Source organism: Syngnathus leptorhynchus, chromosome 4, assembly GCF_054491065.1.
Source record: "Syngnathus leptorhynchus isolate UIUO chromosome 4, UIUO_Slep, whole genome shotgun sequence".
NCBI classification, from domain to species: Eukaryota; Metazoa; Chordata; class Actinopteri; order Syngnathiformes; family Syngnathidae; genus Syngnathus; species Syngnathus leptorhynchus.
Window position 1 is genome coordinate 11,285,546 of NC_141198.1, and position 24,456 is coordinate 11,310,001.

Sequence of the window (24,456 nt, forward strand, 5' to 3'; positions counted from 1 at the left end):
AGTAGTGGTTCAGTTGCCTGCAATTCCAGACAGTCATAGTCCAGGGATTCCAGCAGCACGTGGAAATTTAGTAGACTACATAATAACTAATACTCTGGAGGCATCCCTGTGAAAGAGCATTTTATTTTGCTATTTTTGAAGCACACTAGGCATCCTGATCTGCATGAGGAAGGTTTCTGGGCTCTCTGGCACTAATTTATGTCTGCGTATTGTTATTTCCACAACCCCACCCAGCTCTAAAATCCCATCTACGCCCCTGTGTTAAACATATGCTTGTTTGTATGTTACTGTCAATTTGTGATCTCGTCGATTCTTCTTAAATATGTACTTTTATCAAGTATAGTAACGGCGGTAGTTGTCCTCCCGTGATGTGCACTGTCGGTGACAGGAAAAAGGGTGTTTGTGGGGGAAGGAGAGAAGGAGGCACTGTAGTACAGTGGCGGTATAGTGTAGGAGAGGAGAGGAGAGGAGAGGAGAAGAGGCGGTCGTATGGGAGCTCGGAGTATTGCAGGACAACAGTCAGCTCTTCCATCGCCTTTGGCGTTTTAATGCGTTTCCTTAACGTTCTCTGAAGCTGGTTGTCGCGGCTCCATACGATGTGCACGCCGTGTTGTATCTCGCAGGTGAGGAAAAACGCTTTTTCTCTTCCTGTCGTTTTTGATGGGTTTTTTTTTCTTGATATTGTTTTAGAGCAGTGGTCTGACACAAGCGGCGAGCGTCGCTTTGTGGTTTCCGCCTGATGTTCCCAGAGCGTCCGTCAATTACCATTTTTTGAGGTCAAAAATGTCAGTTACTACCAATAATCAATCTGATGAAATCGTATCATTTGCATAAGTCATTGTTGACTGTTTTTTTTTTTGCCATACTGATAGACAACAAAGAAGCAGGGCTTAAGTGAGCTAGCTAAACATCAGTTAGCAGGGACTGCTGTTAAAAAACATGTCGTCATGGATCGTCTGAGCAGATGTTGAATAGACACAGGAAATTGAGAACTTTTTTTTTTACGGGTCAGACGTGTCTTCATCGCTGTATCACACTGATGATTTCACGTGGTTTGCATTCTCCGTTTTGCTGTTACTATACCCGGTCAACTTTTCCAGCCTCTGACATTTTTGCTGTCTGTCATCGCAGTGTTTGCATTTGTTGAATTGTTGTCGGGTTGAACAAATTGGGTTACGAGCAGAAAATCAATTTTGTGAAGATGCCACCGAGTTGCCTCAAAGTACTTGCATGTGTGTCACTTTACATTTCTATTCCTTTGTACATTTCTATTCCTTTGTGCAGTATGAGGGAGCCCAGTGGATCACACACAGATCTTCCTGTGTGGAATTTCTCTGATCTCGATTGGGTTTTTCCTCTTGAGTGCTCTGGCTTTCTTCAACATTCCAAAAACTCAGCTCAACTCAACTTTATTTATATAGCGCTTTCATTGCAGCTGCAATAAAGCACTTTTTAGGACTCATGAAATACAACATTGACTATAATACTAACATGTCAGGCCAACAAAATCGTTTTCTCTATTCCTACATATGTTTTGTTGTTTGAAGCGGTTTTACAATATAATGCAAAACAATAAAGCACAGTTTTGGATGAAAGAGGAGCAATTTCGAAAGCCTCTTTCACCAGCCGATACGAGATGTCGTGATCTTACCAGGCATGATGTCATTCATGCCTCCAACAAGCTAAGCATAAAAGTAAACAAGCAACTGTAGCATCTGTTGATGACACAGAAAGTTTCAATTATCCAGTTCCAATTCGATCCTCCTCACTTTACCGATCAAACGCCACCATCCAACATTAAAAAAAACTCCTTTAAAAAAATGTCATGGGCAAAACGTTTGTGGATTTGTGTTATTTTTGTGTGGCAACACTATAGTATCAGTCATGTTGCTGAAATTAAAGGTCTCATGCTTCGTTCGGTGGGACTCGCATCTGCTCCATAAGGTGCCACGTCAACCAGATGCTGTTTTTCCTTCCGTCATTCCACATGCTGCTTTTCATAAATTCAAGACATTGAGATATTCTCAAAGCATTTATGAGGCGCTGTAATTCCAATTCCGGGTGATTCATACTCTGTTTCTAATTAAAATTCTACATATGAATAAACATATAAATAACTGAATTTATTTTCATGTACATGATCATGTAGACATTCAAACACAAACACACACAATACTGACCATCCATTGCCCCAGCTAAGAGATTTTGCACACTGGCCCATTGCTGACTTGCTCTATTCCGGAATTCAATCACACAAGCACATCTCTCGTCTCAGGAAAACTCCGTTCCATTTCCTGCTTACTTCAGCGCCAGGGCGATGTGGAAAACTGAAAAGAGGGGACAAACAGGGAGATCCGTTTCAATTGTAGCTGTCCTGTTACTTTTCTAATCTTTATCCCAGACAACCATTTTGTCTATTTTTGCATGCTGTTGACTCATTCGGATCAAGGGGCCTAAATTACCATGGGGCCGTTTCATTTCCTCCTTGGCCCGCAAATGGAAGTTAAGAAGTGGCTGAGCGCTGTTTGATTTGGATAAAGGAGCGCTCATAGTGTGGGAGCAAGCGGCTCATAACATCTCAGTGGGGATCGGAGATGTCCACCATGTTGAAGTGAGGTAGGGGGTAGGCTTTTGCCCAATGCTGAGTTTGCTCCAAAGAGCTGTGAGGATTGGCCGTGACTGTCGGACAGCAATGAAACCATGTGGACGTGTGGAAGCCTCACAGCGAGGCGACACGACCGTCTGGCACAGTACGTGACCACACAGAAGATATTGGGCTCGCAAAACACGTTGAGCACAGTCATCACAAGGAAAGTGAAATAGTTCACCTTTTTTTTTAAACTAATGGCTATAATGTGCCAAGTGTTGCATTTGAACAGCACAGCTGCTGCAGCGGCAGAAGTGTGACAGCTAATCCGCAAAGTCTGTGTTGATGAGCTGTAAAAGTCACTGGACTTGTGAAATTATCACCCCAAATTAAGAGTTTGGCTGCAGTCCGCCCAATCACTCTTTTGCTCCGTGCTGACCGTGTGATTCTGGCGTAGAATGGATCGCATAGATTATAAAATTTGAGAGGCGTTATCATAAATCCCAACTCATACTCCACTGAAGTAAATTATGTTAATATACCTGTAAAAAAATTGAAGCTCTCACATAATATGGACTGATTGAGAGCCTTGACTAGATTCAAGCTATACGTTCTTGTCATTGCTGGTTGACTAAAAGATGGCGTATTATATAAAACTGTTCTCAATTCACAAATAGGGAAGTCACAATTTGACTGTTTTCAAACGGTGAATAAATTTGCATAATGTTTCCGGTAGATGTTGGATGCCCCCCCGCAAAAGAAAATAAAACAATCGGAGCACTATTGTCTTTACAGATTAAGTAATTTATTTTTACGCATGACTGGCTAATCTCTTAGCATGTTATATGTGTGACTGACTCTGTGAAGTTGTTTCATTCTTTTTTTTTTTTCCTTTATTGAGCCTCTGCTGCTTGCAACCCCATCACATTTGTCATTTGTATTTTACTTGTAGCTATGGGCCGTGTTTGCCAAGAAAGAAGCAAAGACTTGGTTTGTATAGAAAACAGAGCAGTGATACATTTTTGCTGTGTGTACACAGCTGCCTAGACATGGAAACAATGGTGGTGTCACAGCGTAAGGTGACCCCGGGGGTAGCTCTCACAGTGGGAGGGAGGCTGTGCCATGCATGAATCGTTTTCTATTGTCGTTGATGTCTTTCCATTTTCCCCCTTCCCCTCAAAGGTTTTCTCCTCGCTGCTATGCTGTAATTTGAGACAGCGGGGTGTGTCGAGAGTTTCGTCGGAACTGTTTCTGTCTGGCGCTTCAACCTAGTCAGCGTTATTCCACGGCCACTCTCATTAAGACCTCGGAGCAAAATTCCTTCACCTCTTTTTTCGATGTCACGTATCAAAGACTGAATCGAGAATCTCTGTTGCTAAGAGTGCAGTTCACATCAGAGAATTTCAGATGAATATCACAAAAACAGGGTGAACAGTCATAGAAAATGGCAACACTGATAACAGTCAGTTTCTTCTGGGTGGGGAATGAAGGAAGTATGACTAATCATTCCGGGTAACTGTCAATTGGAACATTTTGCAGGCTCGTTTTCTGTCGATGACGGCAACTGGGCCAAAGAGGGAGTTATTTTGAGGAAGGATAAAGATCTTTTTGTGGGACAGCCGGAGCAACATGACAACTAAGCGGGGGGTTGCTATGAACATTGAAGTCGGGACATATGTCAGAGATTGGCTGACCACCTGTCTGTCTGTCTATATGCAGACACGCAGTTGAAGAGGGGCCGTGGAGTGGATAAGGCCAGCGTGGGTAACCACGGATACTCCTTTTTGTATCGGTGTCGAAAAGAATTTCTTCAGACTAGTTCTGCCCCCTCTCGCTCGCTCACTCTTTGCAGAGTCACTTGCCCACACGCAGCGTGGAGTTCACTGGTGGAACACCCCCTAACTAATGAAATCCAAACACCCTCTCTGTGAAATGCCCTTTTGTTTCTTGGTTAATTTCACCCTGCAATGCCTAATTAATCGGCCATTGAGCAGGACGTGGGTGCGCAGCCATTATCTTGTTAGGCAGCATGGAGGAAAATACTGGCCACGGGAGCTCAAGTGTGTTGACACGGCCTTGGGAGGAGCCGAGGATCAAGCCAGGAACGTTGCCAAGGCTTGCCAGCCCCGTGGTCTAAACCACACCTGCTAAAATGAATATTTAAATGCCACAAGACAGACAGATGGGTAGGTTAAAAATGTAGGTCATAATCATTGTGAGTGACAATAGGAGTTGCTCTTGGTTACATTTAGAAATTGTATTTTTGAACAACAGACTGGACAATGTTTCAAGTTTCACATCATTATCATTTACGTCTTAACTCGTTCACTGCCAGCCCAGATTACTTGGTATCGGTCACTACTCAAGAACTGATCCTCAAACTGGTATCGGTGTAAAAAACAAAAGTGGTATCGAACATTCCTACTCCACAGTTGCCTTTCAATGCCCCAGTTGTTCCGTTTGACCTGAATTGCCAGACTGTTTATACGAATGACTTCAAAGTATCTAATCTCATTTTGTCTTCTTTCCTCCACAATGCAGCTGGCTTGCTGCTGTGGCTCAGCAGCCTGCTCGTGCTGCTGTCAGTGTTGCCCTAAGATCAAGCAGTCCACAGCTACCAGAATCATGTATACGCTCTTCTTTCTTCTGGTCACCATTGTGTGCGTCATCATGATGTCCCCCACTGTTGAGGAAGAGATGAAAAAAGTAAGTATGCGCGTAATACACATTTAAGAGCAAAATTCTACAGTTACTACGTCGACATCAGCTGTCTGCCATGACTGCTATTTCTTTATCAGATTTGGTTACATGCATCTTGACTCACAACAGTCTTTTATCAGCTCCAATCATTTAAGGCCACCTTTAGGTCATCTTTTTTTTTTTTTTTATGACGGCAGTGTCAACAAATTCCAGTTGTGTTCCCTCTTCTCGACTCAGTCCCCTTAACTTGCAGCTAAAAAGCTGTTCATGTATTCATCTGTGGCCTGTTTGTAGACACGGAATCCGAAGCGTAATTCTCCTCTAACAGCCTACGGCCGACATTTCATGAAAGACTTGAAGGGAAGAAAGATCCGAGTTGTTGTTCCTGCCTGTTGGCTCTTTTTGCCCGTCTAAGAGGCGTGACGTACAGAATAGACGCTATTGGTGCTTTTCACTGAGGCCTGGACAAACATGGAGTGGAGGTGGCGGGAGGGTTTCAATGGCGTTCCATACAGCAGTGAGCTAATCCACTTTGGCTTTGTGTGTATGTTGTCACTTAGATCCCCTTTTACAGTGAACTGTGTGAGAAGATGAATGCAGGAACCAACTGCGAGACCTTGGTTGGTTACTCTGCCGTCTATAAGGTGTGCTTTGGCATGGCCTGTTTCTTCTTCATCTTCACCATCTTCACCATAGGCGTCAATAACAGTACTGGCTGGAGGGCGGCCGTACATAACGGGTAAGTGACTCTAAAATGATCCGTAGGTGTGAATATGAGGTGCCTGTCATCACAAAAAGCTGGGATTTGTTTTGTTTCTATATTTGTATTCATATTTATATCATTGTTTCAGGTTTTGGTTGCCAAAATTCATTTTGCTTGTGGCTAGCTGTGCAGGAGGCTTTTTCATTCCACAAGAGACAACTTTTCTGGAAGGTAAATACTGTATATTAGATATTGCTATTGACTTTGACCATCTTTTGAAGGTATGCTACAAGAATGGTAGTCGTTGACAATGATAGTTATAAGCATATAGAAGGCTAGCTAGCTGTGCTTGTTATTGAAAAAACTTAGAATGTTGCACTGATGCATCTTCCATGTAGCCAAGACAAAATTAAACACTGTATTTTTGCTGCCATTTTTATAGATTACAAAATAAATTGGGTACACTACCCAAATTTTCCACAAGCAGCTACCATTAGTTCAAATTCTTTGGTGGTCTAGTAGAACACACGGTTTGTATTCGCATAAAGTGTTAACTGAATCTTTTCCACCTTTTGCTTAGTGTGGCGCTATATCGGAGCTGCTGGCGGCTTCCTCTTCCTGCTGATCCAGCTCATGCTGCTGGTGGAGTTTGCCCACCGGTGGAACACAAACTGGTTAGTCAGTCCGGCCGTTTGGAAGCACACAAAGCTCCGTCAATACAAACAGTGTTCATGAGAAATCGAGCGGGCGGTGCATACTCGTTCTATTGAGTTACGTGAAGAAAAAGATTTGGCGCGAGCCACTATCCAAATTCAATGAATGTCTTGAACCGACTCTCCTTCAAGAATCTCTCACTAAACTTTTCTGCCTTTGATTTATTTCTTTAGGACCCAGTTGGTTTTCTCAGCTTTTCCTCCCCCTTTTTATATTTGAGTTTGTTTTAGCCATCCACATTCTCATTGCTTTATTCCCTCTTTTTTTTTTTTTTTTTTTATCCCTTTGTCTTTGTGCTATCTACTTGCCTACGCAGGAGCTCTGGAGTGAAGTATAACCGCTTGTGGTATGCAGCGCTGGCCTTAGTGACTCTGGTGCTGTTCAGCATTGCGGTGGGAGCTGTGGTCTTCATGGGTCTGTACTACACCCACCCCATGGCATGTCGCCTCAACAGGATCTTCTTGGGCATCAACGGCAGCCTCTGCCTGATTGTTTCTCTGCTTGCCATCTCCCCCCTCATACAGAAACGTAGGAAACTCGGCTCATAAATGCAAACGAAAATCAAAGCTTCTTTAAATATTCGCTTTGTTCTAGTCGGGTGAAAATCGTATCTTTTATTTTGGGGTTTAATCTCCCAATTCTGTTTACCTTTGTCTTCCCTCAGTCCAGCCGACATCTGGTCTGCTTCAACCGGGAGTTATCAGTGTGTATGTCATGTACCTCACCTTCTCAGCTTTCTCTAGCAAACCAACAGAAAGTGAGTATAAATGAATACATTTTTAAACCATGTCAATCAAGAATAGTATTCAGGCATCATGAACAAATTACAGTTGCTCACTCATAATTGACGGTCATATCAGGAAACAAGGTTTTCGGCACCACATAGAGAAGCCACTTAATTGAACCACAAAAAAATATGATCAATGTAGACTCACTTAGCTTTTAAGCCAAACAGCATGCATACTCCAAACACACACAAAAAAAACTGTGAGGTTTAATAGACTGAGCTACTACCCCCCCCCTTCCTCCATGTGCCCCACATTTCCCCATCACTTACAATCTTCAACAGTAAATAATTGATCATTCTTGTACTAATACATATGCATGATATTGCTCTACATTCTGCTACTGAAAGCTGCTGGTGCATTTTGTGCTTGTAGTGGTGGAGATAGATGGGGTGAACACAACCGTGTGTGTCTTTCCCTTCAAATCTGGGAAGGAAAGTGACAAGAAGATTGTCACAGCTTTGGGAGCTGTTATCCTGTTTGGCTGCATCCTTTACTCCTGGTAACAACTCTCACTGAGATAAAAGTGTGGGAACAAATTAGACTCTATAGATGTCTGGATCGGGCACATGATTTAAAAAAAAAAAAATAACAGCCTCTGTTTTTCAACTCCCTTCACCAGCTTGACCTCCACGATCAAGCGAAGATCCGCAGCCCTCCGAGTGATCCGAAATAGTGAACCAGAGACCGAAGTAAACGCTCTGATATTTTATTTAACTCGGCTTGAGTGTTGGATTTGATAACATTTGTTAATGGGATTCATTAACGGAATATTAGACTGCAGGGACATTGTTTTTTCAAGATATTGAGTTTAATCCGTTTGTCTTTATCCCACAGAGAGCCCGTTGCTGCTTCTGCTTCGGAGATGACACAGGTAAGAAAATCACTTTTTCCTTTTCATTTCCTCTAATTCCACACCTTTTCATTTCCCCTCCTTGTCCCTCCAGCTTGTTGAGTGTGTGAATATGTTCCCAGCGGTAGGTAGCGTGCAAACATTGCGCCTGTGCTCATTGTTATTCGTCACACTGAGGTGGAATGGTGAGAAAGTATTGGTCAGCAAACTCAGATGATGTCACTGTTACTAGGAGGTTGTTGGCGTGACAAGTATGGAGCCGTTCATAGGCTACTACCGCCCCCTGCTGGTGATTGAGGGGATGGTGGAAAAAATCCAAACGAGCGTTCATTAAACACAAATTCTCCACCTAAATTTGAAAAAATGAAATTTCAAATTATGTCCAACCCAAATTGTTTTTATTTTAGAAGGTGATGAATGTAACCCAAGTTGTTCCACTTTCAGATGATTACGATGAGGAGAAGACGGGAGCGGGTCAAAACGTGGTGTATGACGAAAGCGAAGCCACCAACTACAGCTACAAATGCTTCCACTTTGTCTTTTTTCTGGGTTCCCTTTATGTCATGATGACCATAACAAACTGGTTCCAGTAAGTCACCGCTCTTGAACAGTTTGAGCAGAGCAGATTGGATATGTGGCCTGCTGGGCTTTCACCGCTTTTTGTCGACTCACTTTGACGTATCCTTTTCAGCTACGACAACTACAAGATTGAGAAGCTGTTGGATGGGAGCTGGTCGGTGTTCTGGATCAAGATCTCCTCGTCATGGGTCTGTCTCTTGCTCTACATGGGCACTCTGATTGCTCCCATCATCTGCCCCAAGCGTTTTGAGGCCTAGCACACAAGACACACGGCACTCACGCTCTGGTCAGGTGTCTTCCGGTGTTGAGATGTCACCATGAAGCTTTGAGCCTGAGCCAAGGGACCAGTGACCTTTTCTTTCCCCTACCTTTAAACAATGTCCTCGACTATCTTCAGCTGTGGAACTGGAGGAACATCTGATGCCTTTTATTACACAATGTGCAAAAGATTGTTACATCATCCAAACCTTGATAGTATTTTTGGTATTTCTTTTTTTTTTTTTTTCACAATTACTATCGCTGGACATTTGACTTATTTAACGGTTATGGAAGATCTATTAGTTGTGACCCATGTGTCCAACTTATTATATTTCCCTCATACAACATTTGGTTGTTGTCCCTTTTGTGAGTCTTGAATGTTTTTCCCCAAACTTTATACAGTTGTACCAAAATTTGTAGCAGAATAATTGAACAAATCTGTTTAGCGTGTATGTTTTTGTTATATTGAAATTTATCTTTGTTCTGAGTCCCTTTGTAAGGGAGTTTGTAAAAACTGAATTACAGTCCATTTTAAAAATTCATCTCAGGCTAACATTCAAGTATGCTTTGTTGTAACGTGTGACTTTTTGTAGATGTTTTTTTATCCGAGCAAAAAGGTTTGTTGCTTTTCTGGGGTCTTTCAAGTTTTGTCAATCTCAGTGCTCCCTTTGAGCAAAATCTTTTTAGGTAGAAAAAAAAATTGTGTACTGTACATCGTTTACTCAACCACTCATCATTGTTGTGTAGACTCTGTCAATCAACTTATCTTATTTAACTGACAGTTGTAGATGATGTTCCCACTAAAGTGTATGTGCCGCTGTTTGCCAAAGTTTGATGATTGGAAAACAACTACTGAACCCTACATGGAAAAGATATTTTTCTTCCATGCGGTTTTTGTTTCCAGCATGTTTAAGACATTCAAATAAACTTATCAATTTTATGCATCAGCTTATACTAAAAATAAATAAATCTCAAGTTACTCAACACTGACTGTTGAGTTTACAGTAAAATTACTGACTTAATTAAATACTAACAGTAAATTGTATCTTGTACACTGCCAATAACCCCCGTTGTTTTCCTAACACATATTTTATGTACACTTTTGCTGACATTGTGTTGTTGAAGTATTAGTCATTAAAGTGAACATTTCTTCCAGACCTCAACTTGTTTCATTCTTGGTTAAACTCTATAAGTAGTCATGAAAGTATTAGTTTAATGGCACAACTGAATCTGCGGCATTCATCCTATTCAAGTACTTTCCTTCCTTTCGGAAAGAATATCGTACACAAATGCAGCAGAACTTGTACAATGCCTGGATGACTTCCAAGACTAGGGCTGACAAATGTCTTGAGGATGTTCTGTCACCTGAAGAGCAAAAACTAGATCAGACAGGCGCCGTGATTTTTATACAAATTCAATTTGTGCTGACGAGTAACTACTTCAAAGACAGATTTCATTAAATGTCTTGTGTGCTTGAAGTCGAGTTCTTATTTGATGAAATCATTAACAGTAAATAACATTCAGATGATAAACACCGAGCTGGATAATGTGAACATTTTTTGTTATTTGCTGATAGACATTTCTATTAGCTTGTGTAAAAAGTATATAAATCTCACTAGCGAGATTTGAATTTATCTCAGGCTTCAGTTGATGTTCTGGGCGCTGAACTGCTCATAGTCATCAGGGATGGTGTCTGCAGGAATAGAGGAATGTTGTAAACCACTTGCACTTCCTGTGGTCATGATTGGACTAATAACACTCACCATTGCATCTATACTTCAGATTGGACCAGATGATGTTTTCCTGGGAGAAGCAGAAGACACCCAGCCGACCTCCTCTCATGCTGGTGTCAAGGATCACACCCGTGTCCGCCACCAGATCAGAGCCCTCAAAGAATCGAGCCCTGGTTTACGAGACAATAGTTAGTTTATGCTGTGGTGGCATAGAAGTATGTCTGTCTCTACCTGATGTATCCAACTTGAGGTCTATGCTGGAGAAACCAGCGGTAGGACACCTTGTCCTTCCAGCCCACATTCCGGGGATCTTTCCAAAGGAGACGCACTTGCTCTGGAGTATCTCCGGTGTGCCACAGGGAGTTCCTCAAATACTCACCAGGTCCTGTTTTGGATTTCACCGCCTGGTGGGGAGGAATACGCAGAATGTGAGAAAGGAATGGTCAAATCATTGAAGACGGCAAGCACGTACCTTCAGTTGTATTCCTGGCTCGGCTACGGCTCGGAAGGGCGCGGCTTGCCAGTAGGTCTGCTCCGTCTGTTTCCACATGACCACGTAGAATGAAGAAGAGTCCTGGTAACCGAAGATGAAGCCGGCGTAGTCGTCGTCCGTCACAGTGTTGACGTGGAACGTTCCTTCAAAGTCCACGCCACTGAATGCTGTGTAACCTGCGCAGGACCAAGGTAGCTTCTAGGAGAAGATCACTCGAGCAGAAAAGAAACATGCAGGAAGGACTACTCACCTACAGCCAGGCCAGGGTCAGAGTTCATGGTCTGGACGATCTCCATCCCCTAGTGTAAATAAATCAGAATGATCTCATCCCTAGGTTATGTAAGATGTTCTTATGTAATGTTTTAACTCCTTCCGAATGTCATATCTCATGACTCGGAGTGTTTGTCTTTTTGGCCAGACAGTAGCGGAAGCTATGCTACATGGGTCACCTGGTTAAGAACCACCCAATTGGGATCAATCTGCGAGTCCCCTTCTGGATCCAGCACCACGGTTTGATAGGCTCTGAAATCGGTCAGCGTGACCTCGGCGTTCTCTGGACAGTGGTCGACGATATCGATGACGTTATCTTTGTCAAAGTCGCCTTGGCACGCGTCGCCCACGTTGTCGTCTGAAACACAAACACACACTGGTCGGTGTGAAGTGGCCTTTTTACAAACTCCGAGAACGGTCACTGAAATGTCAGTATCCTCACTATCTGAGTCCTTTTGGTCTAGATTGGCCACCATTCTACAGTTATCCTCATCGTCCTTGACACCGTCGTTGTCGTCGTCATCGTCGCATTCATCTCCCTGATACATAACAACGTGGGAAATTTACAGTGAGACTCACATTCATCGATCTGAATGATGCCTTTTCTCTATTCGTTGCTGCACTTAATAAAAAAAAATGCAGTTAGCCACAAATGAGTCATTTGTCACCGTGCCATCTTTGTCTGTATCCAACTGAGAGGAGTTGATAACATTGGGACAGTTATCTTTGGTGTCCTGATGACCGTCTCCATCTCTGAACGACAAAACAACATTCGGACAAGTTTTTTATTGGATAGCAATCCAAATTTGTTAACATGACATTCTACATTGGTGTTCAATAATTGGACTCCATTAAAGAGGTGACAGATGAGTGCCTACGTGTCTATGTTGTCATCACAGGTATCTCCTACAAGGTCATCGTCCGAGTCCGACTGCGGTCGGGAAAAACAAAAATGATTTTTAAAGATTTGGGTAAATCTTTCTGGGGCGGTTGGTTTGTTTGTTTGGTTAGTTACCTGGTTAGGGTTGGCCATGTCGGGACAGCTGTCACAAGCATCTCCCACACCATCATTATCTTTGTCCTTCTGGTCTGGGTTGGCCACGCGTGGGCAATTGTCCACATTATTCTTCAAATCTGAAAACAACGATTTTTTTTTTTTTTTTTTTACAAGGGCTGCTAGGTGTGTGAAAGTGTGGGCTGAATTATGGACAACAAAGTCGACAAAAGTAAATGGCCAAATGTCCGTGGGTTACTAAGACAAAGATCTAATAGTTTCCAGAGCCCCTTGGCAGACGGCTGTGTGGAAAATGTTTTAGGGACAAGCCAGACCTGACTTAGCATTATTAAAATCAATCCAACTTCAGATCTAACGATTAGGAGATTGAATCTTGGCTATGATGAATGCTGAGTCGTCATCAGAACGCAACATGTCCGGGAAACTACAATACACACAAGGAGATGAAGTCGCCAGTGGAAAACATGAGGAAATTCAGCATTTAAGGGGGGGGGGGGGGGGGGGGGGTGATGAAAACTGCAATTGTACTTAGAACATTTGGACATTTGACATTGTCTTCAGCAGAACTGGAGACGCCTTAGCAATTAACTTGAACGTAAAGTAAATGGCCTAACAAAAGGAGGTGAGAATTGCAAGTGGGCAGAGAAATGTTGTCGGCCAGATAACACTTTTCCAGACAGCGGGAGGGAGACCACTAAAAATGACCAGAACCGGCATAGGAGTGTGAGTCACGTCTATCTTCACCTTACATAACAGTTTGTCTACTTTAACATGAGGTGTGTACACTTGAATACAGTTATTGTTGTTGTTGTATGAATGGACATTAAAAACAGGATGGTGGCGGTTGAAATTTACAAAGTGCCTTTCAATCCCTCAAGAGGACATTTCGTTCTTTTAAATGCCATTTGATGCAATGAAAATAATAATAACTCCACTAAAACATCAAAATTTTGACTTCAGCTTTGACTTGAACAAAAAACAGCACCCTGTAATTACAGCCACTTATAGGGAACATTTGATGGAAAATTAACTTTTCATTGCTTGAAACCAAATGGTTGGCTTTCTGAAGTTGCTGCCCACTCTTCAAGTGTGAAATTACACAACTACTAAAATTAAATTTCTAGTGAGCTGCCACAGACATTCAGAATTTTGCCAGAGTGTGATGTAATAATCTTGATCATTTGCATAATACCAATGGTTTTGTGTAAGAGCACCAACTTACTATCCCCGTCCATGTCGTCGTCACACTCATCTCCCAGCCCATCTTTGTCTGTATCTTTTTGGGATGGATTTTCCACTGTTCTGCAGTTGTCACATGCATCGCCATGAAGATCCTTATCACTATTCTTCTGGTCCACATTAGGAACCAGCCAGCAGTTGTCCTGGAATGTTAAAACAAATAGTTGCATTAAAAAATCAAATCAAATCACCAAGTAGAAATATCGATTAGTTACGTTTGCGTTAATGATTCCATCGCTGTCTGCGTCCTCATCGCAGGCATCCCCCATCCCGTCTCTGTCAGCATCCTCTTGGCCAGAATTTGGAACAAACACACAGTTGTCCTGGAACCAACATTGAAACACACGTATATATTTTTTTTATCTTTTATATGATAGATTACATGCACTAGGTTGGTAGGAAGTTAAGGTAGGTAAGTGGATGGGATAGGTAGTTTGGGTGGGATGGTAGAGTGTAGATTCTAGGAAGATTAATTACAAAAGTAAAAGTGAAAAAGATCTATGCCTAACCTTTTTACAGTTGTTTCCTGTGCACTCAAGAGTATTGTCAGGATAGGCATCAATATCGGTGTCCTTTCCGCACTTATAGCCATCGCCTGCCCAACCAACACCACACTAACACACACAAACACAAGTTTGTTTTTGTTTCCGAGCAATGTCAAAGTTTCACTCATGCAATACATCATTCAGAGCTCACCACACAGCTAATACTGCCGTCTCTCTGCACAACACACTCGGCGTTGACGTCACATGGGTTGGGTTGCCCGTTGGGACAGAGTCTGGTGCCCTGACAGCCGCTGGCTTGGTCACCTGTGAAGCCAGTTTTACAGTCTCCACAGCTGAAGGAGCCCTGGAGAGAACAGTGCGTGGTCACCAAGTGTTTTTTTTTTTTTTTAACTTTGGGGAATAACTCTGTAGTTGTCGTCTTTTATGGTCTTACAATAGTATTGTAGCAGTGGGAATTGTCAGCGCAGCCTCCGTGTTCAGGCGGGTTCAGGCACTCGTCTATATCCTCACACACCTTGAAGAAAGGTGAATGGTGAAAAGCATCGGTTGCAGATTTTCTGTTGGCAGCACTTTTACTCACTTTTTTTTTTCTATTTACCAACAATAATGTCCAATACCTGCTTGTTAGATTGCGCATAGGATACTCCAGCTCCGTTTAGTTCTGGCCCACTGTATCCCAAAGGACATTTGTCACATCGGAACCCAGGCGCTGTGTTCTCGCACCTTACTCCAGGAAAACATGGATTGAATTGGCACTAAAACAAAACATAACAATGAATTTGTGTCACGTTGTCTTTTTGTCCAAATGTGCAGAGCTCAGTACCTCGTCTATGTCATCGCAATGAATCCCATCCCCCGTATATCCATCAGGACAGGGAGCACACTGGTAACCTCCCGTTGGAGAGGGAATGCACATGTCCTGTTGGAAACACATTCCGGGTGGACAAGCAGGAGGCATTTGGTACTGGCCTGGGCCTGGATATGAACGTGGATTGGTTGGCTTTCCATCGGGACCTGCAGACAATATTTGTCCAGGACTTTTTTTTTTTTTTAGGAGGAGAGTGGAGGGGAGGGGGAGTCAGTTCACTGTTGTTCTGTTCTACTTACCACAAGAAAGACACTCGGTGATAGTGTTCCTCAAGAAGTTGGTCTCCTTTATCTTGTAGAGAAATTAGAAATATAGGGAAATTGGTCTACATTTATGTCACCACTTGTTCAGAATGACATATATGTCAGTGGGACAAGCTTCTGTAGCTGTCTCCTCTCATCTATTCTGAACTTCCTGCTATGTATTACCTGGCATGTAACCAGGCATGTAACTATTACACTTCCGGCAAATATCAGATTTAAACTTTATGAACATTTGCATCAGTGGTTTCACAAGCCCTTAAAAGTAAAACAACTCCAGATTCCCAGAAAGTCACTTTTTTTTTTTTTACGAGAAGCTGATTTTATTGCGAAACCGTTCTTGCCTGGAAGTAAAAGCACTTGAAGCGTAATTGCAACTCAGGGCCCATTCTTCACCTTGTACCACTATGTCTCAGTCCACATAAAACTTTAGTTTTGCATTTTGTCAGCCTTTTTAACCCATTATTACCTTGACAAGAGCTTGATTGTTTGTTCATATCAAAACATTTCCTTGTGACTAATATTTGCGCTAACATGACCTTTATCGTACAGTATTTTAAAATACAACAGTGTAAACAAGCTTTTCTTAAGACACATCCACAAACAAGTTACCTGCTGATTGAGCATCTCCTTCAGCTCAACCAGCATGCTCCTTAATTCCTGCATCGTGGTCTCCTCCTCAATGCCTGTGCTTGCTTGAAAACCTGCACGCAAGTCACAAAAGCGGTCACACTGCCGTACTTTGAATGATCTTACCACTTATAACACATTTTGGACATTCGCTGAATTAAAAGAAGAGTGACCACGTTGTATTTCGCTGTAATAATATAAGAATCACCTCAAAGTTAAAATAATTGATTCATGGAACTGATCAAATCCAATAAAAGTTTGGTATATTTGGTAGAATGTCTGCTTCTAAACTCATACGGCTCTTTTTATTGAGGCAACCTGAAATAGATATCCAGAATATCTAAAGATGTGTGTCATTGTTCTCTCACTCAGCAGCTTTAGAGGTTCATTCTGATCCAGGCTGCAGTCCTGCAGTGTTGCCACATTGTCTACGGTGTCATCAAGCACCAGCTTCATGTCAGTCATGCCACCCTAGATCACAAATGAAAAACAAAGACAATCAACTGACACCGCTCGATGTGCACTCTATGTACATTTTTATGACTTGTACCTGCAGCATCCGAAGGGCGACTGTGTTGGGACCGCGAGGGATGGAGCCAAAGGCAGCTGGCAGGTCATTCAGAATGTGCACCAGTTTGCAGTCTACATAGAAGTTGAGGCGAGGTGGGCCGCGTTGGAGCCCGCTAGCATGCAACAGCACGTGATGCTCTTTTCCGTCGGCCAGGGAGCCGTGGTTAAAACTGGTGGTGTCGTATCTGCCGTCCGTCTTCTGGTAGCGCAGGGTGACTTGAGAAGGAGAGCATGTTGAAATAGACCATTGGCGTCTCTAGCGGCCGGTTGTTAAGTCATTGCGTGATTCACCTTTGCTCAGTTTGGCCTGCACAGTGAGTTCCAGGTACTTGCTGTTGTCTTTAGGGTTAACGAAGCTGTAAAGGGATGAGGGGGCCTTGTTTTGGAGTTTGAAGGAGGACAGCAAGAAGGCCTCGTCCCGCCCATTTTTTTTCAAGTTTCCTTGGAGCAAGTCTGGCAGGCAGTCTGGTGACACCAGAAGGTCATACACTAATAGACATGAGTCAGCGTGTTAAAATGTTTGTTTTGGATGTCAAATTGTTACAGTCATGACTTCATTCTGCACAGGCATTTTTCAAATGAGTTTAATCACACGTGTTAAGAAATTCAAAAGTGTTAGAATTAAAAACCTTTTTTTCACACATTTCAGAAGCAAACACAGAGACAATTCTTTGGTACACACTAAACTCTTGGGAAGGACGCCGAGTAAGCTTGCACAACACATTTTTTTCTCTAACGAGTGTCTCAAAAAAGCCAAAGCAAACATCCAGTGTCAACTGTTTGATGGCTTTAAAGGCCTTCTTTTTCTTCTCATGGAAGGTCTACATCCAAATGGCAATACTGCAAATTGGCTTTGTCGAATCCCTTTCGGAAGTGTGACGTGGTGTCCACGTGTGTGCATGTGACCTACGCGAACATGTGAGGAACACTTGTGTCCTTTATAGAGTGACAGAACGGAGTTGCCGAAAGGAGCCCGAGTAGCGGCGCACTCTTTCCACAGCAGCCAACCCATTCGTTTCACATTCACATGTGGCCATTTCTCAAGAATAACATGAAGTGACAGGAAAATGAGGTGGAAAAAATGCTGGGTTGTTTCCAAGCAAATCAGGTTTTTTTTTTTTTTGCACATCCACTTTTTCAGATGTCAGGTAGAGCTGCTTTACTAATCAAGATTTGCCTATTTGACGTCATTCGTCCAACCTCAAAATGTCCCAAAAACAAGTAGAGTTGCACAGGCCTACGTCAAGGCTAGACAATCGGAACTCAATTGCCGAATTGCTCTTACAGATCTCTATCCTAAGTTAATGTTAAGAATTATTTGGAATTGACAAATTTAGTGCACCCCAAACAATATGGGTACCTGTCACGGATCAGAATGGACCAACAGAACTGGCAAACTAACATAACTTGACTAGATAGCAAAAACAGAACTGACCGACAAAGACGTGAAACGAGAAGACATCAAGACGTCAACAATCCGACAGGAAGTGACACGCAGACAGGACTTAAATACGAGACAGGTAACGAGAGGCAGGTGACTGATTAGTACATTGATTGTGAGTAGACACAGGAAGGGAGGGGCGAGTACACAGACGCGGACAGTAACCATGGCAACCTACACATCATAAAACAAGTCGTGACAGCCACTGTTCATTCAATCGCAGCTAGAATTCTGCTTAAAGGAGTTTAGGCATCAAAACGTGAACATTCAGAGATTCTCTAATTCCATTTACTCATTCAGTGCCATTGACTGATATAGACGTCAAAGATCCATTTGAACTGGACTGGCAAAAAATGAGTTCAAATAATAATCTATCCTGGTCAACACAAAAAGTGTGATTGTTGAAAATTCACAATTTCTTTCCAAATGCTAAGCTTTTCTGGTCAAATTTAAACCATTGTTTACAGACTTCATGTCAACTAGATTCCTTCTCCCCAAAAAGGACGAGCACACTCTGGAGGTTGAAAATGCATCACAACACAATCCTGCAATGAACGCTGTTTTTGTTTTCATGTGTAGAAGAGTCGGTGAGGTAGGAAGCACTCACCAATGCCTTGAGCTGTAGCAGTGATCAAAAGCTGATGCAGCACCAGAGACAGAGCCAAGACTCCAGGCCACACACTCATTGTCTCCAGTCAAAAGAGGATCTGGCCTTGGAACTGAATCGCGTTTGAATCGCCTTTGCTTGACAAAGTCGAGCATCCAGATGTTGAGGCAAATACGTAGCAGAGGTGAGGTGGCTATTTGGCCACAGGCGCAGCTTTAAAAGCAGAGGGGAGTGTCCACCCTCATTTTGCAACAAAAAAAAAAAAGTGGTGGCGGTTATAGACTCAAACCTTGCAAAAACAGAATTTATGGTATTTGGGGGAAAGAATACATATGAGGAGTTAATTAACTATCGGTTAATGACTCAATCACTGACAGAGTTGATGACTACAATATGTTGGGCGTCACTATAGATGATCTCTTGTGGTGAAAACCATATTTTGCACACCTCCATAAAAACGAACAAAAAGCATATTTGTACAAAACAAAGCAAACCTGTCAACTCTGAAAATATAGAATTTGTTTTATTGTGCCAAAGTCTGGGGTCACACATATCACACATCATTCCAGATTTGAACTTATTTGAACGAAGGTAAAAAAAACCTTGGTCTCGGAGGACTGTTGATGTTTGAGCAGTTACAGACACACATGCTATCAATGGCAGGTGTTAGACACCGGAATAAGGTCAAATCAAGATGTCTGCAAATCTGAAGACCTTGGAAAAACAGTGAAGTCAACATGACATATCATCTTGTGAGTTATTTTGGCTTCAATTTCCTTGTATTATGTCTCCACTCACAGGCAGGCAGGCCTGTGTTATTGATAGAAGAACACTTAAATGAAAGATGGAGTCAGCCCCGCAGGCACACTGAAAGCTGGTGTGTGAGTGCGGAAACAGGCACTAGTCCTGCTGAAAAATTAACTATGGATCACCTAAGCTGGACCTTCAACGCAATCGATCGAACTATCCCCACACAACGCACCGGAACTGATGAGCCGCCGTGCCCCAACGGTACCTTCCCAGCGGGCTACATAATGGACCAATCGAGCAAATGGCGTGTTTTGTGCCTTGGCGTGCTGGAAACAGAAAATGTGGAAGATGTGTACATCTTGGTCTTCTTCCTTCTCGGATGGCTCTCTCTGATCCTCATGATGCTGCTAGGGTACCGAAAGCTGAAAAGGATGTTTCTTGACAAGGAGATACTTCCGGCCTTGCAGCTTAAGGCTGACAATGGAGACACTAGAGAATTGATGACCACGCTTCATCAGGAGATGTCTGAATTCCAAAAGAAAATTGACAAACAACATGAGGCCAGCACGGGAGATGATGAGGTGTGATCAGTCGGGGCTGCCGACCGATGACCGGGGTGCCTGCAGACTGTGACTTCAAATCTACCCAAAATGAGATATGTTGTGGCATTCATTCAAAAAGGTTTCCTTCTTCCTCTCATTATGGTTCTGTGGTATCATAAGCAACATCCTGGAAGTTTCATTTTTGTGTCAAGCTACACTAGATCAACAGAATTGCTTCAACCCGTTTCTCTTTTCAACAAGTCATGTGGTAACAGTGCATGAAGTTGTCATGAATGTTGATGATGTACTTGCTGAAATAAATCAAATCAATCGAAAAAATATAAAGCCTGTTTAAAAAGCTGTCTGTTTTTTTTAAGTGAAGAGAATACGTAAATTGCATACTTATATAATAATAGTAAATAAAGTCATAAAGAGAGCGTTCCAGATACAGGAAAATGACGTCACATTTTGCCACAACATGACGTCAGGGACCGAGCACCTTCCTCGGAGCAAACATGGCAGCCGCCATGGAGCTGCGATGCTGGGGAGGCGACTGGGGTCTGCCGTCGGTCCACAACGAGTCACTCATAGTCCTGGTAATCCTCACGTTTGTTTGCACGAACAATGCCGTTACAAACGTCACTTTTTCCGGTTTGCCCTGTTTTGTCCATTCGCTGTCTCCACTCCGATTAGCTTCAGATGCTAACCTGTTTGATGCACTCGGCGCTTGTATCTACAAGTTCGTGCTTAGACCAGAGCGTTGTTATAAACATGTCTTGACAAATATGCATGCAAATAGAAAATGTTACCGATTTATTCTTAACTTTGTCCGACCTCTGGCTGTTTGTCAGCCATGGCCGACCAAAATGTGTTCGTTCAAGGTCAATATAGAGTAATGTTCCTTAGATTAACTTTTTCTTGCCGTTTGTTATCAACAGTATACTTAAATATAATGTAAACGTGTGAAGCACTTTTGTTGTTGTAATTGACTAGTTGTAAATTATGTATTGCAATTTCTAAACAAGGTTGATTCCTTAACTTGCCTGTCTGATATTTGCCACAATTAGTGCTCCTGGAATTTTTGTCACATGCTATTCTGTATACGACTGCATATAGGCATATATTTAGTATTTTTTAACTTTACGTATTTAATTATTATTAGAATCAAACTTTTTTACATCTAAATAAAGATACTGTAGTGTTTTAAATACGTAACTATTATGTTTAACTATTTAAAGATTTCATTTGTGGCGAACACGCCAAGTTTTATGGAGAGTCATTCTGCCATCAAAACAGATGCACAAAAAGGTTTTTCATGGTTTGAGTCATGAGAAATTTGCAAAGGATGCCTGCTCATCATCCTGAGTCCTGGCGATGAGATTCAAAAACGCCTCTATCGTCATGGAGACTTGTGTGGGGTTTTATAAAAATTCTCAACACAGTTCTTGCCTGGCGGTTTTGTCTTTCCATCTGTGTTAATTCAGCCATTGTTTGTGCTTTCAGGCCTATGCCAAATTTTCTGGGGCCAAAGTGAATATTTCTCCTATAGACTGGACTTGGAAAACTTTGACAGGTGAGCTGTGGCAGGAATATAACCATGGTTTGTGTTGAAGGATTGAAAAGAGCTTGATTTTTTTTCCCCTCCCACCTCACTATCATATAGCAACAGTGCCTGAGTTAGTTTGTGGTGATACTTCAGTGAAAGAGCCCTCACAGATTCTAAACTTCCTGAGAAAGCAGGTACTAGTGGATGCCTTGCACGTGTTCAAGCACATTAATTTGAAAAGAATCCAATTAATTTGTGTTGTTTTCAGAGGTTTAATGCAGACTACGAACTGAGCGCCCGCCAAGGGGCTGACACGATGGCTTACATTGCTCTCCTTGAGGAGAAACTACAACCTGCATTGGTAACGAGACCCCTCCGATATGTCTTTACTCCAAAAAGTTTAGAGTGTGACTTTTACCCTTTGCGTCGTAGTTGCACACTTTCTGGTTGGATGCCGAAAACTACTCCAATCTGACCCGCCCGTGGTTTGCCTCCCGGTCGCCATTCCCCCTTAATTTCCTCGTGCCCGGTTGTCATGCCAACAGCGCTCGCTCTCGCATCCTGCTGACCAAAGGAGACGCGCCGTTATGCAGAATCACAGAGGTGGAAGGAAAGGTAAACATTTGGCTTGGATGGGGGAAAAAAAAAAAAAAAGAACTGGCCTTGTTGTCATTGTTTCCTTGCTGTTCTTTCTCACTGGGTTAGCTGTATAGTGATGCCAAGGAGTGCCTGAATCTTCTCTCTTACAGACTGGGAGCAGCAAACTACTTCTTTGGCAACTTGTACGTACAAACGTAGAGCGTTGAACGAGTCGGTGGACTGTGTAGTTTGAAAACTCCTTTAGAAATTGAAAGCGCAACATGTGCAGTTGAGTGTATTTGTAACTTTGTCATTTTTAGACCCACCAGCCTGGATGCTTTTGTGTTTGGCTTTGTGGCTCCGCTCCACAAGGCCCACCTCCCCAACAGCCCCCTGCAGAGCCACCTCAGAAAGTTGGAGAACTTGACACACTTCTGCGACAACATTCTGGCAGACTACTTCAACTCTGCACACCCGAGTAAGTTGAGCACACGGACAAACGGATGGAAAAAGTACTGCTTGAAGGCTCAAATATTTCTTTCCAAGCACAACTAACATCTTTTGCCATTTCTGATCAATTTGTTTTGCTTTGTGCTTGATGGCTTTTTAGGACTTATGGCTTTTGTCCCGTTCCACTAAAGCTTGCGCAGCTCTGCTCTTTTTCCACGGGTGTGCCTCTTTTTCCAGGTCTTCCGCCCTCTGTTCAGGAAACAATGGATGCCAACCTCCAGAAACTAACACAGCTTGTAAACAAAGAGTCCAACTTGATAGAAAAGGTGCTTCTGCTTTTCTTTTCTCTTCTTTGTGCATGGCCGATGGCTGTCGGCACTTCACTTGCACGCTGGCCACAACTTTCGATACACCAGAGTAATGGAATGATGAGCAGTGCAGGAGTTGTCTCATGATCGTTTCCCCGTATTGCTTCTTTTTGTCCCAGATGGATGACAACCTCCGCAGCAGCCCTCAGCACAAACCTCACCGGCCGCAGCCCAAACCCAGTCTGGTCATGGAAATGAGCTCAACACCCGCCTAACACTTGAGGGAGGGAAAAGATGAGCCTCCTTGGCCGTCGCCAGCGTCAACCGCAGTGTAACCGAACAAATAGCCAAGTTGAAAGGGAATTGCTTTCAAGGATGTCTGTGGGAATGAGAGGGAATTACGACATAAGGTCTAAAAGAAAAAAAAAACCTTCCTGAATGAAAAGTCGTTAACGAAGTAATGGAATATTGAACTAGCACTATATGGGAATGACAGAATTTTCAAAAGAAAGGTTAAAAGAAAATGAAAAGTCATGCAATATAAGTAGTGCTGCTTTAATGTGTAATTTTTCCATAATGGAAATGGATTTTATTTTTTGGAGCTAATAATAGAGCAAGTGTCGTTTCATTAAAGGCTTTAGATGGGGGGGGGGGGGGGGGGGGCATTTAGATGATCACAAATCCTGTAATATCTATCCATACACCCTGGACTGATCGCCATCCAATCACAGGGCATATATAGACAGATAGCCATAACCACCACAATCAAACTCTCACAACCAAAATTACTTCATTATTATTATTTTTTGAAATTATCTTTTTTTTTTTTTTTTTTTTTTTTTAAACCATCGACAATCGACCTGGCTCGTGTGTGTGTAAAACTCAAATGTGACTACGGGTTGACCTACCGCTGCTTTAGCTGTTGATAAATATGGCGAGGTGTAATGTCCTTCATGCATGCAAACCTTTTTGTGAAGCTTGTATAATTGTAAATAGAAAGTCAAAATTCAGTGATGAATGCAGCTTGTTCGTACAGGGCTCGCTCGACCACTCGTTTGCTTGGTGCACTTTGGGATGAAAGGGCCTTAGATGCTGGATAAACCTATCACTGTAACTTGTTTGGGACTGAAGTGCTTTGTGGATTTTATTCATCGTTTCTGCCTTGTATCGAAAACACATTATCTATACAGGGAAATGCGTTTGCTTCGTTTAATCCACGCCCCTCATCAGGGCGAAAGGGCAAACTTCACACCGAGGTGTCCCAAAGTCAGTTAAGAACCGTCTTGCTGTGAAGCAGCAGCGCTAACTACTCTTCTGTACATTTTAATGTCAATCATGCTGTTCCTGTTTGCTACATTATGTAACTGACATTGTTTCTGAACTCAAGTCCAACTTGAAATGTGTCATTTGTTGTTTGCCTTCAGATTATTTTCCTTCTATTTATTTTTTGTTTACCAAGTGTATCCCATT

The 24,456-nt window shown here is 42.5% G+C and overlaps 3 protein-coding genes across 5 annotated transcripts; 2 read left to right on the plus strand and 1 right to left on the minus strand.

Annotated features, from left to right (window-relative positions):
- The first annotated feature begins 282 nt into the window (after nucleotides 1-282).
- serinc5 (serine incorporator 5) lies at nucleotides 283-10,332 on the plus strand. The gene is made up of 12 exons (XM_085909503.1): nucleotides 283-623; nucleotides 5,129-5,293; nucleotides 5,848-6,026; nucleotides 6,139-6,221; nucleotides 6,571-6,664; nucleotides 7,021-7,232; nucleotides 7,369-7,461; nucleotides 7,865-7,991; nucleotides 8,112-8,181; nucleotides 8,327-8,363; nucleotides 8,787-8,931; nucleotides 9,034-10,332. The coding sequence occupies exons 1-12, from the start codon at nucleotides 597-599 to the stop codon at nucleotides 9,176-9,178; spliced, it is 1,377 nt and encodes a 458-aa protein (XP_085765629.1). The 5' UTR covers nucleotides 283-596; the 3' UTR covers nucleotides 9,179-10,332.
- On the minus strand, nucleotides 10,232-18,964 carry thbs4a (thrombospondin 4a). The gene is made up of 23 exons (XM_085909507.1): nucleotides 18,812-18,964; nucleotides 17,055-17,252; nucleotides 16,744-16,979; nucleotides 16,562-16,664; nucleotides 16,176-16,267; nucleotides 15,543-15,594; nucleotides 15,259-15,449; nucleotides 15,053-15,190; nucleotides 14,869-14,949; nucleotides 14,626-14,778; nucleotides 14,439-14,543; nucleotides 14,145-14,252; nucleotides 13,913-14,072; nucleotides 12,691-12,809; nucleotides 12,554-12,606; nucleotides 12,344-12,428; nucleotides 12,118-12,214; nucleotides 11,855-12,033; nucleotides 11,656-11,704; nucleotides 11,385-11,581; nucleotides 11,144-11,316; nucleotides 10,943-11,082; nucleotides 10,232-10,872 (listed from the first exon to the last, which is right to left on the minus strand). Exons 1-23 carry the CDS (start codon nucleotides 18,888-18,890, stop codon nucleotides 10,823-10,825), a joined length of 2,838 nt encoding a protein of 945 aa, XP_085765633.1. The 5' UTR covers nucleotides 18,891-18,964; the 3' UTR covers nucleotides 10,232-10,822.
- Nucleotides 18,965-20,553: 1,589 nt separating this feature from the next.
- On the plus strand, nucleotides 20,554-23,642 carry mtx3 (metaxin 3). 3 transcript variants are annotated; one of them, XM_085909505.1, is made up of 9 exons: nucleotides 20,554-20,699; nucleotides 21,607-21,676; nucleotides 21,767-21,843; nucleotides 21,918-22,010; nucleotides 22,082-22,264; nucleotides 22,355-22,431; nucleotides 22,549-22,706; nucleotides 22,879-23,004; nucleotides 23,166-23,642. In XM_085909505.1, exons 1-9 carry the CDS (start codon nucleotides 20,619-20,621, stop codon nucleotides 23,171-23,173), a joined length of 873 nt encoding a protein of 290 aa, XP_085765631.1. In that variant the 5' UTR covers nucleotides 20,554-20,618; the 3' UTR covers nucleotides 23,174-23,642. The 3 variants fall into 3 exon arrangements, with proteins under 3 accessions (XP_085765631.1, XP_085765630.1, XP_085765632.1); XM_085909504.1 differs by having other exon boundaries at nucleotides 22,916-23,004; XM_085909506.1 differs by lacking the exon at nucleotides 22,879-23,004.
- The last annotated feature ends 814 nt before the right edge of the window (nucleotides 23,643-24,456 follow it).

Coding starts and splice junctions, on each gene's coding strand:
- serinc5 (XM_085909503.1), top strand. CDS start 597: ATGTGCACGCCGTGTTGTATCTCGCAG. Junction 624..5,128: donor CGCCGTGTTGTATCTCGCAG/GTGAGGAAAAAC, acceptor TCCACAATGCAG/CTGGCTTGCTGCTGTGGCTC. Junction 7,992..8,111: donor GGCTGCATCCTTTACTCCTG/GTAACAACTCTC, acceptor TCCCTTCACCAG/CTTGACCTCCACGATCAAGC.
- thbs4a (XM_085909507.1), bottom strand. CDS start 18,890: ATGAGTGTGTGGCCTGGAGTCTTGGCTCTGTCTCTGGTGCTGCATCAG. Junction 17,253..18,811: donor TGCTACAGCTCAAGGCATTG/GTGAGTGCTTCC, acceptor CATGTCTATTAG/TGTATGACCTTCTGGTGTCA. Junction 12,034..12,117: donor AGACCAAAAGGACTCAGATA/GTGAGGATACTG, acceptor TTTGTGTTTCAG/ACGACAACGTGGGCGACGCG.
- mtx3 (XM_085909504.1), top strand. CDS start 20,619: ATGGCAGCCGCCATGGAGCTGCGATGCTGGGGAGGCGACTGGGGTCTG. Junction 22,707..22,915: donor CTTCAACTCTGCACACCCGA/GTAAGTTGAGCA, acceptor CTCTTTTTCCAG/GTCTTCCGCCCTCTGTTCAG. Junction 23,005..23,165: donor AGTCCAACTTGATAGAAAAG/GTGCTTCTGCTT, acceptor TTTTTGTCCCAG/ATGGATGACAACCTCCGCAG.